Here is a 17,735-nt window from a genome sequence, read left to right on the forward strand (position 1 = left end):
TGTAATAAAAAGCAAGAGTCAATATTAAGAGAGGAACATGGTAATCACATTGTTTGTAAATTTGTGATTTCTGGTGTGCATCATCAAAACAAGAAAGGAACAAAGCAAGTGGCAACTGTTCTACATGAAACCAGTGGAAATGTAAATCATTTTTTGCTTTTTCATCTAAATGCTGTTAGATTTGGAAATGAAAGAATAAAGGAGAAGGAAGTGCTTAATAAAATGGCACTTCGGGGAACAGTAGCAAAAAATCACTAATTTAATATTTATGTTAGTATTAATGTTCTACATTTTGAAGGCAAAAAGGAATGAAGATGACTAACTGTGTCAGTGTTTGTCATTTTCTTCTGTGGTTTAAACCTCATTCTTGTTTACTTACCTAGCTTCTACCTACTTTACTGTGCTGGTGTTTAAGTTTTGAGAATTATATATACAACTATGCAAAGCTGCTTTCTCTGTATATAATAGTAAACAGAGAATAAATGTTCCTTGATAGTGTCACTGTCTCATTATACAGATTCTCATACCAGGTTACCAAATGCTGTTTTACAGACTGTTGTTCAGAAGAAAGGCAGAAGAGCACAAAAAAAAGGAGAGGAAAACTTTAAAAAAAAAAATATGCTTATAGAATGTACTTCAAAATTAACATGTTAATTATAAAATTAAATATTAATATAAACCTGAAATATCAGGAATATCCTTTTTTTTTTTTTGCTTCATCCTAAATTGTTTGCTGTTTGTTATCTTGTGTGTACTCAGTTCCTGGAAAACAAAGATAGGGTTTTTGTCTTATAATCAGATAGTAAAAATGGTGAAAACTGTTCATCCACGCAAAACTGCTGTCTATCTTCTGGTAGGTTTCTATTGTTGGATAGAAACAGCAGAATATTGTTGAACCTTTTACTGGCACCAAGTTGGAGGAAGGGGGATGCATGTAATTAAAAGAAATTGCTGGTTAACAGCCTAAATGAGTGCATGACTGTAAGCCTGTGTGCTGTGTCTGTGTTTGCAAGTATGTGCGTATTAATATCAGAAAGGAAAGTTTACCCTTTTGGATTCTGAAACTCTGATAGCTGAATTATCATGTGACATTATGTCATTTTCCTGATCAGTATGTGAAAAGTCTTCTACTAACATGGTGAGGCTGCACCTGGAGTACTGTGTCCAGTCCAGGCTCCCCAGTACAATATACGTGCTGGGGAGAGTCCAGCAAAGGGCCACAAAGATGATGAAGGGACTAGAGCGTCTCTTGCATGAGGAAAGGCTGAGGGAGCTGTGACTGCTCAGCCTAGAGAAGAGAAGGGCCATGGGGACATAAGCAATGTCTATAAATGCCTGGAGGCAGGATGTAAAGAGGATGGAGCCAGGTCCTTTCCAGTGGTGCCCAGGGCTGGGACAAGAGGCAATAGGCCCAAGCTGAAAGACGGGAGGCTTGTAGCTCTGGAGAAAGACATAGTCATAAATCTCTAAGGACGGTGATTCTCAAAATGGGAATTCAAGCTGAAACAAATAATTAGGTAACTGAATCCAGCTGCTTACCTCACTCCTTTGCTAAAGGTCTTTGTTTCCTCAGGAGGGATGACAAAATAGGTCATGGGTCCTCTTCTCAGTTGCACCAAGTTAAAATGCCGTTAATCTCAATCTCTGTTAGTATTATGAATAACAGATATATTTCTTGTTCTGTTAGATTTGCCACAGGGGCAGTAACATCTACCTGAAAGACAGTGCAGACAACAGTAGGTAGTAACCTGTCAGTTCTCTCATCAAAAATTGATAAAGGTTCTGAATTTTTACTCATTGGTAGAGTTCGTTGTTTCTGGAACACACACGAAAAAAAAAAAAAAAAAAAGCGTCTCATTTTGCTATAGAAGGAAAATTAAATGTTTTGGAAGTGTATGCATTCATAACCTTCTTCAGACATGATAGTTAACATTATGTGATCCATCCACTGCAGGTATGTACTCCTGTGGTCACATACATACATGTTACTAACATCTTGGTGACCGTGGAATTTACACGTGCTCCCAAACACCATGTCAGGCAGCTCTCCCTGTTACTGTGTTCCTAGCACTGCAGACCACCTTACTAGCAGTCCTCTGTGTCATTCCATAGCTTGTATATGCCACACTGTTAGCCTCTGAAGACATTTTGGGAAGTGAGGGCATTTGTCAAAAGACATAGTGTCCCAGCTGAGATACTCCTTTCATCTCATGATGTGGGGAATGCTGCATCAGTACTTGATTACCTTAAAAGAAGCTGAGCTAGAAAAATAGAACTGTATTTACAATTAAAATGTATAAAAATTGAATAAAAATCTGACAATCTAGTTGCAAATGTACTGGTGTGATATAAGAAGGTACAAAGTCCTAAAAATGTATAAATAGATTTTCTCATATCCCCCTTCTTCAGCTGAGATTCTTTGGCTTTCTTAGAACAAAATGGATCCCTTCTGAATACCATATTCCTCAGGTTGCATTCACTAAAGGAAAGTCTATTTTGTTGCAACATTTTATCTTTTATAGTCATTTTTCTTTCTGAAGACCTCCAGGTGTTCCAGATAAATATAATAATTCTTCCTGAAGCATATGTATTTCATCCTTATGCACAGAATAGTCTGATCGTCATAGGAATATTAATTCCTTTGATATTCATTTGTCTTTGTTTTAGATAAGGTGATTTCTCTTCTAGTTCAAAGAGAAGATATACAACTCTGTTTCATGCTCTCCCTCTTTTGTGACAGTGTGAAGTGTTTCACACTGAATCTTATTATAGGTGTCCATTGCCACTTAAAAATAGGTGCAAAAATCTTAGGTCAAATGATTGTAGGTTTGAGCTATTAATTATTGATAAGAGAAGAAACAAAACTACAGAAATTAACTGACTTGGACTGAAAACTAGTTCATGGTAATCTTTCTCTGATGTGTTGTAAGACTATATTATATTAGCTTAGCAAAGTGTTCAATAAATTTAACTTCATTATCACTCTGAAAAAGGGAAGTGCTCTATTTTACAACGAGATAAGTTGATTTCTGCAGTTAGTTGATAGTCTGTACTAGATAAGAACATCAGCCTGTTCTCTAGATTTCACTCCACATCCTCTAATTGTCTCAGGGCAGTACATTTTTCAGGATGTTCATGGAGAAGGCACTGCATCCCATTAATGAGAGTGAACTAAATAGTAAAATCCAGTAGTTCAACTTAACTGAGAACTGCAGTAGCAAACAAAATAAGTAAATCATGCAGTATACTTATAACCAGAAACACTGCAATTGTTTATGAAAAGGCAAGGCATTACAAGCTATAACACTTAGGGATGTCCATCCTTGCTTCAAAATCTTCGTATCTCTTCTGCAGTGCAACATTGCACTTGCTTAACTGCAAAGCAAGAGGAATTTTAAAAGAGGGATCTTGACCAAGGGATAAACTTCTATAAGAACGGTAAGGGAGCTTCTCAGTACCCTTAAATCTTTCAGACTTAGTGATTTTAAAGCTCTTACTTAATCCGTGTGGCTTAGCGAACCATTCTCAGCCAGAGCAAAACGGCAGAGGCATAGGGAACTCATGGTGAAACACTACAGCGTGATTTTCCCACTGCCAGTGCCTTTAGACTTGGAAGCAGTGCAGGAGGAGCGTGAATGCCAGCTACGTGGGGGGCTGGCTCTGCTGGAGTGTGGGACCAGGCGTTTGACCAGCCAAGCTCCCAGTGCAAACCTCTGCAATCCAGGAGGTGCTGTACCCACACTGGGCAGCTCACAGAGTAGGTGTGAGATTGCAGGCTCAGTGCAGGGGACTGGAAGAATTCATACAAGAGAGCTACCAGGGTAGCAAGTTTTGCAACCCCTGTAATTTGAGTTGCTGGAAAACATGAGAAATGAGGAGCAGAGCTACAGAATTGTGCTGCTTTAGGCAGTTTGGGGATTCTTTTCCCCCCTCTTCTGTCTGTTTTGTTATGCTTCACCATTCTTGTTTCATGAAAGTTTTGTGATAGTGTTTCAATATCCGTGACAGATATGATAAACACAGAGTCAGGATATGACCAATAAATTCTTCAAAAAATTCGGTAGAAGCAGTTGCGTGAAAAAATAATCTTGATTTAACTTCTTCGAGCCTTTTTTAGTATACTGAATTAAAATGATTTCTACATGCTTAGCTCAATACCAATTTCAGTTTAAAATCATCTTTTATATTAACATTTCAATTTTTAAAAACTTGATATTATACTTCAATTTCTGCTTAGGATTTAATTTCATGACCAGTACTGTTCAAGATGTAAGAGACTTCAGTTCCTTTGTGTTTTATCCACTTTCTTTTATTTATGGTGGCATGTAGACAATTTTACCAGTATACCTTCCCATTTTTCTTTCCAACTTTAGCACTTAACAAGTACTAGTACAAAAGCTGAAGCAATATTCCTTCTCCTCTATTTTAGATGTTTTCTTTTATTACTTTTGTTTTCTGAATGAATACCACTTTATATCTTCCTTCACATTTTGAGGTGTCATTAAAGTCTAATAACATTTGTTTTATACTACATTATCTAACAAAAAAATGCATGTGGATTAAAATTGGAGCTGACTAGGAAAATTATATAAAAATGTAAATAGAATCTAAAATATAAATGTAAATATATATAATTCTAAATGTAAATAAAATGCAGTAACAAACAAAATAAATATGTTGAGGGGGGGGAAAAATAATTCACCTGTCTACTTCAGCAACACTTTTCAAAGGAAGGCCTATTTATCTCTAGCTAGTGTCTGTACAAATTAGCCAGAGTCCCATTGTCCATTTTGCTTGAACAACCACAGTTAAAATGTGCAAGGTTTAATTTTTATGCCTGTGGCTTGGTAATTGATGCTAAAACAGTTTAAATCAGCAAGAATGAAAGTGTTAACTTTTTTTAGTCAAGATGGTGTTTGTTTGGCTAATGTTGATTTTTAACAAACTGGAAAATTTGGTGGGTTGAAGAGACTTGAAAAAATATATATCCTACCTGTAGCATATTGCTTGGATGGCAGGAAAATTTCAGTACTTACTAAGTGGCATACAAGGCAGCATAAGGCCCTGTTGGATTAAGCAAATTCTGTTTGCTTTCATGATTAGAAGATGCTAATTGGGTAGTGTGTGTAGTTTTATTTTGTACTGTATTGAATTCAATATCCAAAAACTCCTCGGGAACACGGACTATAAAATGACATTTCCTAAGAACAAATTTACAGGGCAAAAGAACGACTTTCTTCTCTCTCTCTCTCTCTCTCTCTCTGCCTCCCTCCCTTCCTTTCCAGCTCTGGTGTCAGTACTACAGTTCAGATGCAGTAGGTTTAGAGCAGGTTAAAACTGAAGTCGAATTTGTTGCTGTTTGGCCAGTCTGCAGAGTTCCAAGCTGAGAGCAGAACTTGCTTTATTTTAGGGTTCAGTATTGACCATTTCATATGCAAGATCCAAAAGTAGAGTAGACAAACTGTTCACTCAGGGTTGATTTTATATATTAATTTCCAAACTGTGTTAGTAAATATAAATAAAAATGCTAATAAGGGTATTCAAAAATGTGTACCTGGGCCTTTTTGTGTATTTTTTAAATATTACAATTTGACAAGTCTCACAGACTTTTGCAGAAAGCTCTACAGACAAGAACCCAAAGCCCAAGGTATTTCATAGGAATCAGAAAGATGTGAAAGATTACTGAACAATGTATTCTGGTGACATACATTCTCACTATCTATAGTGAGAATTTTTGAGATCTATAAAATTTATCCTGAGGCAAGTCAAACCAGGAAAGATTGTGATGTGCTTTGTTTTGCGTTAATTATATTTTTGTAATAAAAAGCTCTGATCATAGGCCAACACCTCATTATGCTATTTACGAATCTGTAGCAAAATGACAGGATGCCAGCTCATTTCACTTAGGAACTCAATTCTACTCTAATTCTACCTAACAGCAGCTCTAATTCGAGCTAGGCAGTAAGGGATGTTAATAAATGGTTTGGCATATATGTGTGAACTTTTCCTACCAGGTAAGTATCTGTACTCATTTTTGTCAAGTATAAAGGGCATTTAAAGAGCATGGTTACTATATGTCAAACATATCTGCATAGTTTCTGAATAGTGAATTGTATTAAATTAAATTTCTGATGTTGCTATGACCCTGACATTTTCAGGCAATTTAAGTATTACAGTTTGTCAGTATATTAATGTATTTTTATAAATGGAAGAAAGTCCACATACATGTGAAGTCCACATTTTAATACTCTTTTCTGCTAAAAACAGCTAGTACCTATTCTCAAAAATAGCAGAATAAAGCGTGGTCACATTTTATTTATTTGTAACAATAGCCCTTATTCCTAAATATGTCCAGAAAGACATTAGCTTTTTGTGTAGATAGCATATTTGTATAGATGGCACTCCAAAGGCAAGTGATTGTTTGAGCAGGGTGTTTATGATGTAGTTATGATTACAGAATCAAGAAGAAGCTTGAAAGTATTTTGATATTACTTTAGAGAAATCCATTACATTCAAAATATACAAATATCAAGGTAAGAGAAATGGGTAGGAGCTGTCTGAATGTTTGTTTTGGGGAGAAGGAAATCATGTTATTAAAATATTCACTGATAATGGTGCTTGGGGGAATGTGCAGATAAATGTTTATTCCCAAGCCAAGCTATTAATTTTCTGTTCAGTGTGCAAAATGGATCATAGGTTGCCATAGTGAATTTTCCCCATACTAACCTGATACTCAGAGTCTTGAATGAGCTTAGCAAGGAACAGGAGCTGCCATAAATGTGAAGGCTGTATTGTGTCTGACCTTTCCTTTTATTGGTTTCTTTTGTTTCCTCTGTGTTGTTTTTTTTTTTTTTTTTCTTTTGCTTTCTTTATGTTTTGTTTGTTTGCTTGTTTGTTTTTATAATCTAAAGAATACGGATTTTTGTCAAAAAACTTAGATGGTGTGACTGGAACAATCGTGATTATGCTTTTGTGAAACTTCATAAAAATTTAGGAGAGAGAAGAAGAGTTCTAAAAAGAGCTCTTTATGCAGCCAATATTCAAACATTGTTCAATTTTTCAGTTTTGTTTTAGGCAATGTTATGGGTCCCATGTCATTTTCCTTCCAGAAGTGTGTAACTTTATGTCTTTGCTCATACTAAATTCTCAACAGTTCCTGCATCCCATTAATTTGAAAGTGTTTTTTATTTACTGTTTATAAAAGGAAAAAAAGAATAACAAGCATCTCTTACAAAAAGTAGAAAGTGAAATGTAATAGGACAATACACAGCCAAAGATCACCCACTATTACTTGTCATGGTGGTGGCTGCAAAAGCAAACTGCCAAGCATAATGCTTGGCAGTCCATCACACTTATTTCCTTGCCAAAGTGACTGGCAAAGGAAGGAGAGAGATTGTCCATAATCCATATCAATAGTCTGTGTCAGCTAAATCAAATCAACTAATGCTGTTCTTTTAATATCTGAAGCACATCTGTGAGGAGAGGAATGTCCACATCCAGTCCCTGTGTGGGGCTGTTCTCTTCATTGGCAACCTCAGTGCTGTGCTCTGACATTTTAGGCTGCACCTTAATGTACTGTGTTCAGTTTTGGGTCCCTCAGTACAAGAAGAACATCAAGGCCCAGGAGGATGTCCAGAGAAGGGCTACGAAGCTGTTGAAGGGCCTGGAACACAGGTCCTGTGAGGAGTGGCTGAGGGAACTGGGAGTGTTTGTTCTGGAGAAGAGGAGGCTCAGGGGAGACCTCATTGCTCTCTACAGCTACCTAAAAGGAAAGTGTGGGGAGCTGGGGGTCGGCCTCTTCTCACAGGTAACTAGTGATAGGACTAGAGGGAATGGCCTCAAGTTGAGCCAGGGGAGATTTAGGTTGGAGATGAGGAGACATTTCTTCTCAGAAAGAGCAGTCAGGCACTGGAACAGGTTGCCCATGGAGGTGGTGGAGTCACCGTCCCTGGGGTTGTTCAAGGAAAGGTTGGACGTGGTACTTAGGGACATGGTTTAGTGGGTGATGATTGGTAGGGGTATGGTTGGACCAGATGATCTTGGAGGTCTTTTCCAACCCTAATGGTTCTGTGATAATTGAGCTGCATGGAGAGTCTGTGCTCCCCACTCCAGCCCCTGAGTTCAGCTGCGGTCAGATCCCACCTTAAAACCTTGCCTAACTTCACACCTGGTCAGTGTGCTAATGTCTGTCTTGTGAAGCCATACATAGCAGCCCTTAAACCTTTGCTGCTACAGAAGTAAGCAGCTAGCTCTTAAGGAACTTGTTTGAGCCTGTGCTGTGCAATGGAAAGGCCGCTCGTTTTGTTCCTTGTGTGCTGCCTGGCACAGGGTGTTACTTTTCACAGTGTCTGACCAGTGCAGGGGAAAGTTGCTTGCCTTGCTCAAGCCATGGTATCCTTACACAGTGCATCCCTCTTCGGGAAGGGAGAGCTCCCTTCCCCGAGAGCTCCTGCTGGGAGCAGCTTTGGGAAGCAGCAGGCAGGGAGCCCATGGGAGGGACAGAGGCTGGGGCAAACCTGAGGGGAACCTGAAGTTCACCTGAAGGGTGGAGGTTACTCTCAGCCATCTTGTAGAAGTGACAGGAAAAAGGGAATTTTCCTTGGGGCCCAGAAGCAGCCGTGTGTATCTTGAACACAGAGCACTGGTGGATTCACTCAGATTGTTCAAAAGCAAGACTAGGGGAAAGGACCATCCATGCAAGGACAGCGTGGGGAGGTGGGGAGATTTATCTATTTAATCTACCTTACAAAGCATGTCACAGATCTACTGAAGTGATTGCCATGTTCTAATTTAGTATTATGTGTTCTAGTAAAACCTGGTCTTAAAACCAGTCAGTCTTTTAAAAATCTGTTTTTCTATATGAAGAAAAGGTCAGGCCTCAAGACTCTGGAGAAAGCAAGAAGCCATCACAGTATGAAACATGTTTTATTGGCTGGTAAGGAACAAGGCAAATGTTCAGGCTAGAGGCCATCATTTATTTTTTTTTATGACCCCTAATAATAAAAAAAAAAAAAGAGAGAGGGAAGATTCTCTTGGAAAAATCTCTTTCCATTAACTTGACTAATTTTTAACCCCATTTAGTTCTACAGCACCCACAACATCCTATGGCAGAGTTCCACAGTTTAATTTTGAGTTTTGTGAAAAGTACACCCTCTAGCTTGCTTTCATCCTGGCACTGATTTATATAATTTCTTGTCCTTTTGATCCTGTACTGTAAGAAAGTGTGAAAGCTCTTCTTTATTCATCTGCACACTACTCTGTTCTAACTCTCCTTGTTGGTGGGTTTTCCTGTGTAAAGATTCCTGATCTATATAGTCAACTTTCTGTTCAGAAACTCACACATACTGTGATCCTTATGGTTTTTGCATATTGTGAAATTCTGCTAGATCTCTTCTCAGGATTTTGTTTTTGCTATCCTGAGTAACTTAGCAAACGCTGAGCCACTTGTGAATAAGCTGAAGAGCACAGACCCTAATACAGATTGCTTGGAGACTTTCCAGGACCTCTCCATACTGAGAAAGTTCACTATTTATTCCCAATTCTTGCTGCTTCTATTTTAACCGTTCTCTTAGTTTATTGAAGGCTTTCCTTGCTATCCCAGGGTGACAGAGTTACCTTAGACTCCTTTAGCATAGAAACTTGTTAAAAGCCTTTTGGAAATCAAAGACTATGTGCCAAGGCATCCTTTTCCCGATGTTCAATGTTCCTCTTGTGATTTACAATTTTCTTTTTCAGAAACCAGCTAGACTATTTCTCAGTAAATTATGTTCCCATATGTACCTACTGATGCTGTTCTTTGATGTGTGCTTAAATGGTTTATATGGAATGGAACAGGGACTTGCTGGCCTGTAGTTTCTTCTTGCATTCCCCAGCCTGGTCCCCCTTTCCCAAATCATACAAAGCAAGGAACAACCAACCAACCAGCCAAGCAGCAAACCAAACAAAGAGAAACCCAACAATCAACTAAACAAAAATCCCCAAAATTCACATCTTCCATTCCTGTGGTTTGGATGCCATTTGAAGTGATGACCATAGTAATTTTGCTGACCACGTGTTCAGCAATTCCCATTACAACTTTTGGTCAAACGCTGTTTCGTGTTTCTTCTTTGCTACTGTTCGCTTTGTTAGTTTTTAATTTTAAGTCATTTTCTAGCAATGTTTCAAATTGAAACAGATCTCCCACTAAAAAGAGTTTCTGGCATGGGAACTTACCAGAGATCCTCTATGTTAATTTTTTATTTGGAGAGCTCATTTATATTTCCTTGTAGAACCCTATCTCTTTGAATACTCCCTTTATACTTGGATGGTGTATTAGTCCTACCTTTCTGGCTGGCTTCCCATTCCTGCTGGGTTTTAAAAAGCATTTAGTGCTCATCATTATGCTTTTAGAAAGTTGTTACTAAAGATCTTTTATTTTTCTTTATCTGGCCTGCTTTATTGGGTTTTCACTGCCAACATTTGTATTATTTTATATTTTCCTTTGTTTGGACTTCAACTTCTAAAGGATATCTTCTTAGCCATTATAAGTATTTTTTTAGCTTGCTATTTAAACACCTCAGATTTGTGGGACTCCAGAGTCTTTTAGCTTCTTCTTATTGTTTTTGTTTGTTTATTTGTTTGTTTGTTTGTTTGTTTTTTGTGTGTGTTTTTTTTTTAAGTCTCTGATAGCTTGTGTAAAGTATTCATATGCATGGGCTTTGCCCTTTTGGATGTTCATTTGAATGTGCTTTAAGAAAATCCCTTTATTTTTATATAGTGCACTTGTATGAAATTATTACCTCAGTGACTTCTTTTACATCTGTAGGTATCTAAACCTGACTTTAGGAACAAGTCCTCTGCAGTGCTAAGGAACAAGCCAAGACTTGCTTCTTATCATTTCTTATCTCATTTAGGTGGCTCAGGTCATGCCCTCTTCCACTGTTACTGTATTTTCGTCTTGAGTAGTCTCTCAGGTCCCTATCAGAATGTGGCAATGTCTTTCATCATCATGGACAGTCCTAGCAGTACTTTTTTCCTGTTTTGGTATAAAATGTAAATCCACAGACATGAAATTTATTACAAACCTATGGACTCTTACCTGTTGTATGGCCCCAGAAGCAAGTAAACGTGACCTGGTATGACTAGGAAACAGTCCCAGTACCGTGGCCCAGTCCATAAACTCTCAGTAGCAACATCTGGGGTGGCTTGCTTAAGCATTATAACATCTGTCAGCACACTGTGTCAGTGTTACTTGTTTAGGTGGCTAGATATGCATACCAATTTATCTTGTGGGGTATTTTCAGTGCCCCTAGTGCGATTCCCATTCTTAGAAGGTCCTTAGGCAGCTTTGAATCATGATTAATGGTACTAGATATCTTTTGAGCAGGGAAGTAGTAAACTTAAAAGTAGATTTTTCAAAGCTTCCTTGTTTGCTATTCCCTATGTCCTGTGTTCATCTATAAAAAATAAGCACCTGATTAAAATTAGACAAGTCCACATTTTGCTGAGGTCTCACGGTGCCTATGGTGCTGTCTGTATGTCCAAAATTCTATGAGTATATTTTAAAAAGTCAGTTCTGCTTATTTTGCTGTCACTTCTTTTCATATTGAGTGTTATTTGATAGAATTTCATTATGAGGAAAAAAAAAAAAAAGGAGACCAGGAGGGTTCTTCAGCAGTAGGCTTAAAGTATATTAAAAATCTTTCACAGCAACATAATGCTTTTGAAAACTGATTACAAAGACAACAAGCATAAGAGCTGTGTGCATTTTTCTCTTTTGTAGATACCTGGACCTGTCTACAATTTCACTGGCTGTATACAAGTCATAGAAATCAATAATGTGGGACCTTTCAACATCTCTAATGCTGTGAGAAGAAATAATATTGACAATTGCAGGTAAACTACCCTCTGTGCCTATTCAAGTCAGAAGAAACTGTGTTGATTTTGCTTTCTTCCTTAAGTGGTGTGACCATTCTAGATAATTTCTACAATGATCAGAGAAAAAAAAATATTATATAGATGGATATTGTGCTTTCTTGCTTGCTTCTTAACCCTTTTCATTATGGAAGATGCTTTTTCAGAATAATTCAATTAAACTTGACAGCTTATTTAGAGTGAGCTTTCACCCGCTGGCTGCTGAAACATAAGACCAATGAGATCTGCTTTGTCCAATCTGTGTCTGTAACATCTACAGGGATCTGGGCAGGAAGGAGAAGGTTTCTAAGCAAATTTAATTTAGTTCCTTTTTAAACTTGAGTAATTTAGAATACTATATTATCTGTTATATTATAATCTATAGAATTATATGCCAAGATGTATTGCAGTTTGTATTGATTTTGATACTTTTCTTCATGTTTAGTCATTTGGAGTAGAATATGGCTGATGCTGTAGAGCCTCAATAAAAAAGATTTCTTTATTTGAATCAGAACTCAGTGACCAGAACCAGAACTTGCTGGGGGTCACCCAGCTGGAAAGCAGCTCTGCAGAAAAGGACGTAGGAGTCCTGGCAGACACCAAGCTGAACATGAGTCAGCAGTGTGCCCTTGCCACTAGGAAGGTTAATGGTATTCTTGGCTGCATTAGGCAAGGTATTGCCAGCATGCTGGGAGAAGTGATCCTTCCCCTCTACTCAGCATTGGTGGGGCTGCACCTGGAGTGCAGTGGCCAGTTTGGGGCCTTGCAGTGCAAGAGAGACATGGGCATACTGGGAAGAGTCCACTGTAGGGCCACCCAGATGCTGAAGGGACTATGAGGAAAGGCTCAGCAAGCTGGGGCTGTTCAGCCTGGAGAAGAGGAGGCTAAGAGAGGATCTTATCAATGTCTGTAAATACCTGAAGGGAGAATGCAAAGAAGACTGAGCCAGGATCTGTTCAGTGGTGCCCTGTGCCAGGACAAGAGGCAATAAGCACAAACTGGAACAAAGGATGTGCCGTCTGAACATCAGGAAACCCTTCTGTACTGTGTGGGTGACTGAGCGCTGGCACAGGTTGCCCAGAGAAATTGTGGAGTCTCCTCCTTGGAGGTATTCAAAAGCTGTCTGGGCACAATGCTGGTTAATGTGCTCCAGGGGACCCTGCCTGAGCAGGGAGGTGGGACCAGATGATCTCCAGAGGTCCCTTCCAACCTCAACCATTCTGTGATCCTCTGACTGCAGTCTAGGGCCTGTTTCTTGCAAATACTTGCTCTGAATATATAACTAATTAGGTTAGTAAAAAAGCATCATAGTTTGTAGATGAACTTTGAAAATAGTCTTTATGCATAAAAGGGTGCTGGAAAGGAAGCTGGGCCTACTGAGTCACCTATCCTGGACAATGTGTTCCTTTTCCCTCCCTGCTTGTTCCAGAATGCTGCAGATGACAGTGTCCAGCCCCATGCAGCCCACACAGAGCTGATTCCATCCTGGTCTGAATTGCAGCTCTTCCAGTCTGTGAACACCTGGGAAGCTGAATTCATAGCCTGAATTTCCCTGCGTGGCATGGTTGTCCTATAGGAGCAGACTGCAGGGAAGCCTGGCAAGCACTCTCCTGTCTAATTTTCTGCCCTGTGACAAATGGATTTCGTATCTGCCCACATATGGCAGCTTGCATTGTCCCTTGCTCTTCAATTTAGGTATACGCAGTGTGCATCCTGACTGCCACCAATCTTAACACATAAATTCTGCTTCCTAGAAGGTGTCCAGAAAGCCTTGCTACCATTCTCCTTTTGCAGGATGGGCCTCCTGGGAAGAGATGTTTTTCTTGAGAAGGAAGGGGAAAGTGCTTGAAGAAAGTTACTTAAATAGGGCAATACTTGTTGCAAATATGAGAAGCTGATGAATGCTACAAATCCTGGTGTAGTTACACAGGATTTGCAGAATTCATATGGTTCTGTTGATGCAATATTGCTACACTTGGAGCTGCCTGGCAGTAACAGAGTACTCTATAATGTGACAGACAAAGCACTCCAATTTCCTCGGGTAATAACATCCCTGTATTTGTCTTCCAGTGGCACTGAGTGTTTCTGTTCTTGCTGTAGTCATTTTTCTTTCATTGATCTTCTATCTATCATCGCCCATTTTTAGATTTTTACTCATTTTGAATGCCCCTGCTTTTTCAAACTTAGCCACACTCTCATCCATTTAACCTTCTGGAGTTTTTACTTCTTGGTGCCCCCACAGCATGGACTGCTTCATTATTGTGGTGTAGAAGGTCAGCCAAAGGGAGACATGCAGAAACTTCCTAAAGTGGATGGGCTTGTGAGTAAATTTTAAGCTTATGAATATTTAATAGGTTTGAAATTTACTTAAATGTTCTGCCATTTTTTTTAACTAGATCTATTTGAATTTTAAAATACCAAAAGGTTGAGCTAATATGTGCACAGAATATTGAGAGCTTTCAAAAACAACTTTTAGATACAGTTCATTAACCTTTTCAAAACTATTGGCATCACTACTTCAGCAGTGTTGATGCTTTCCTAGGATATTATATACTTTATTGTTTATCTCAGGAGATTAATGCAATTTACATTACTTTAAAAAAAATAAGAATTAAGAAATGTAAAAAGTGAAGCCATAACTTTAATTTCACTGGCATATGTATCTGACTACCTGCTTTCTGAAGTACCCAAAATATACAGGGCAAGAATGCTGTTAGGTCTTCCATCTTTTCTTTTTTAATGCAAATGTCATATACTGCAAAGGAGGGAGAACTATTTTAACTTGGTAGAACTAAATGGAGATGGGGGTGACATGACAATTTCCTTTTATGTAATTTCAGAAGGTGCTAAATTCTGCTTAAATTCAAGAGGATGATTGGTAAAGGCAGCACTGGGCTATTGGAAATGATCAAAGACCTTCAAATGTGCAGTAATCCTGATCATTTTATAAAATGTACCATTTCTGGACATGTGCAGAAGCACCAAGGTTTCAAGAGTGAGGCTGTAACACGGTTAATCTTCAGGGTCACAGCCCAGATACTTCTCCTCAGCACAGGTCTCAACACAGCACCAGAAGAGCTATCATTCCACAAACTGGGTGTCAGTGAAAGGCTGGAGATGGTGCAGACCAATTTGATCTGTAATAGATGAGTGAGGATTTCTTCGCAGTTTGGGGATATTTGATTTCTTCCCAGACGTGGATTCCACCTCAGTCTGGGGATATTTGAATCGCAGTCCACAATTTAGAAAGGGAAGCAGCGCCCGGGGCTAGTGAGAGAAAACAAAGCTAGTGGTTGTACTTCTCAAGGGAAAACAGTTAAGGTTCATGCTCCCCAAATGACATAATTCATTACAATATCAAAAAGGGCTTGGCCCTCTAAAGGAGCTCTGGAGATGAGTTAATTTTCCGTAGAGAAGGTCATGGAGTAAGAGAAGGATGAGACCTTGAAACTCTGGTGCTATGGAGTAGATCTAGGGAACCTCCTGTTCTGCTGAAAGAGGTCGTTTCACAACGCTGTGGAAAAGAGCGAGCTTGACACAGTTTGGTCTCAAATCCTTTGTTTTCAGCAAAGTTTCTGCGCTGGGATGGAATAGCTGCTAGAGATCAAGTTATGGAGCATTAGTGCGGACAGTAGGCAGGTTATGCATTGTTCTGAGATTGGCCTTCAGAACAAGCATACCCTTTGTTTCTCAGCTGAAGCAGTAAGGGGGGTGCTGTGGTTGTTCTGCTCCGAATTCCTCAAGTAGCATGCAGACTGCTCATGCTCCTTGGTTTCCAGTAGTGCAGACTCCTCTTCCATCTTGCTGTAGCATAGAACCTCTCCTGGAAAAAGTCCAGCGGAGGGCCACAAAATGATATGGGGCCTGGAGCATCTTCCCTATGAGGAACGGCTGAGGGACCTGGGTCTGTTCAGCCTGGAGAAAAGAAGACTGAGAGGGGATCTCATCAATGTTTATAAATACCTGAGGTGTGGGAGACAGGGATTTGGCCCACCTCTTTTCAGTGGTTTGTGGGGACAGGACAAGGGGCAGTGGCCACAAGATGGAGCACAGGCAGTTCCGCACCAACATGCAAAAGAAATTCTTCACGGTGAGGGTGACGGAGCACTGGGACAGGCTGCCCAGGGAGGTTGTGGAGTCTCCTTCTCTGGAGATATTCAAGGCCCATCTGGACACCTATCTGGGCAGCCTGCTCTAAGAAACCTGCTTTGGCAGGGTGGTTGGACCCAATGATCTCTCAAGGTCTCTTCCAACCCCTACAGTTCTGTGATTCTGTGAGAACAGAGAAAGGAAACGTGGGAACCTGCTGCCAACACAGCCCGTTACAGCCCAGAGTTTGCCACAGCACATGGTACCGTGGGGAGCAGCGAACAGCTGGGAGGGATGGATTGCACTGAGAGCTCATCAGAGCTCTCTTCCATAAGATGTAACTGAGGTGAATTAGGAAATGGCAGAATAATGGTATGGGCAGGAGAATGAACGTAAGCTTGACTCTCCTGAGAGCACATTTGCAGCCCTAAAAGTCCTCTGAGCTATGTGCTTTTACTTTCAGGAAAGGTTATAATAGAACCATATCAATTAGCAAAGGTCAGCCTCCAATAGGTAGTTTTCCAGAATTACAGTAGACTATGTACTTATCTAAATCTTAGCGAAGTTTATTTTAAGATTACATTTAAACTATTCCTGTCTCAGAGCTATGAATATACGGGAAATTTTGAAAGAGATTATATAATGCCCAACAATTGAAAATAACAGATCTCTGATGAGATTCTGTTAAGAAACAAAATCTTTTTTTCTTTCCTTTTTCTGAAGCAAGTGAGGTACGTGGGATGTGTTAATGCACTATAACGGTTCTGTAAGTGTTTCAGAAAATGTTGCTGGAATAGATTTGCTGGAAAAATGATTACCACTTTCAGGTGGAGTTCAGATGACAGATATAAATGAAGCTTTGATTCCCGGTATTAAATGCTGGTGTTTACTGCAGCTCACTTCTGGTTTAGTGTCTGAGAGTTAGGAATACTTTATATTCCTGTGTTTACTGCATATAGTAAATTCAAAGGTTCCAAACACACAATATATAAAACATATACATACATATACACATACATATACGTATATATGACAATTAGTCTTTTTTTAAAAAACAAAAATCCTAACTCAAAACAACACTGCTTGCTGCTTTCCTAAGAGGAGTCTTGCTGATGAGTGTAAATGTACAAGGCTGATTTGACCTTGCAGACAGGAGCTAACAAGTTGAGTTCATCACTGCCTATAGCAGGCATTTTTGGATTTTTATTTTTTTTAAGACTTTATTTTGCTGTTAATTTATCTTAAGATGTTTTTTTTTTTCAGGCTAAAACTGAGCTTCATTTCGGCAAGGACTCCAATTGCTATATGCATTTAGGGAAGAGGCTCTTGCATGTGCATTACCCAAGTTCCATTCCATCAAGAGGATTGATGGGTTTCCTAATGTATTGCAATTTTCTCAGAAGCTACACAATATATTTTGGTGTTCTCTAGATGTTTTCAGTAAGCCCTCAGTTCCACTTTATCCTTAGTTATCCACTTCCCAGCAAATTCTAAATCCCCATCCTTATGTGAGCACTCCCCTTTCCATTCTTTAGTTTTCTGCGATACGTTTAAAAACATCCCAATAGACCCCTAACAGGTCTGTGAAATTCATTCTCCTGTGCAATTCCTCATTGTGTCTCTTCCTCTGTGGAACTCCCTGCTTTTTAAGAATAATACAGAACTTTCACAACCCAATGCATCTGACACCAGCTTTCTTAAGGGGTTGATTTCTGTCTTCAGTATGAATGACATACTTAGGAAAGGGGAAGGCT

General features: G+C 39.3%; 1 protein-coding gene across 1 annotated transcript in view; it reads left to right on the plus strand.

The window, feature by feature from the left end:
• EYS (eyes shut homolog) overlaps positions 1-17,735 on the plus strand; it is a 530,119-nt gene that overhangs the window by 280,200 nt on the left and 232,184 nt on the right. Inside the window, exon 16 of the mRNA XM_072035108.1 lies at positions 11,762-11,874. Within this exon, the coding sequence (XP_071891209.1) occupies positions 11,762-11,874 (113 nt within the window). The remainder of the gene's footprint in view (positions 1-11,761; positions 11,875-17,735) is intronic.

This window comes from Anas platyrhynchos, chromosome 3, assembly GCF_047663525.1.
Source record: "Anas platyrhynchos isolate ZD024472 breed Pekin duck chromosome 3, IASCAAS_PekinDuck_T2T, whole genome shotgun sequence".
Classification (NCBI taxonomy): domain Eukaryota; kingdom Metazoa; phylum Chordata; class Aves; order Anseriformes; family Anatidae; genus Anas; species Anas platyrhynchos.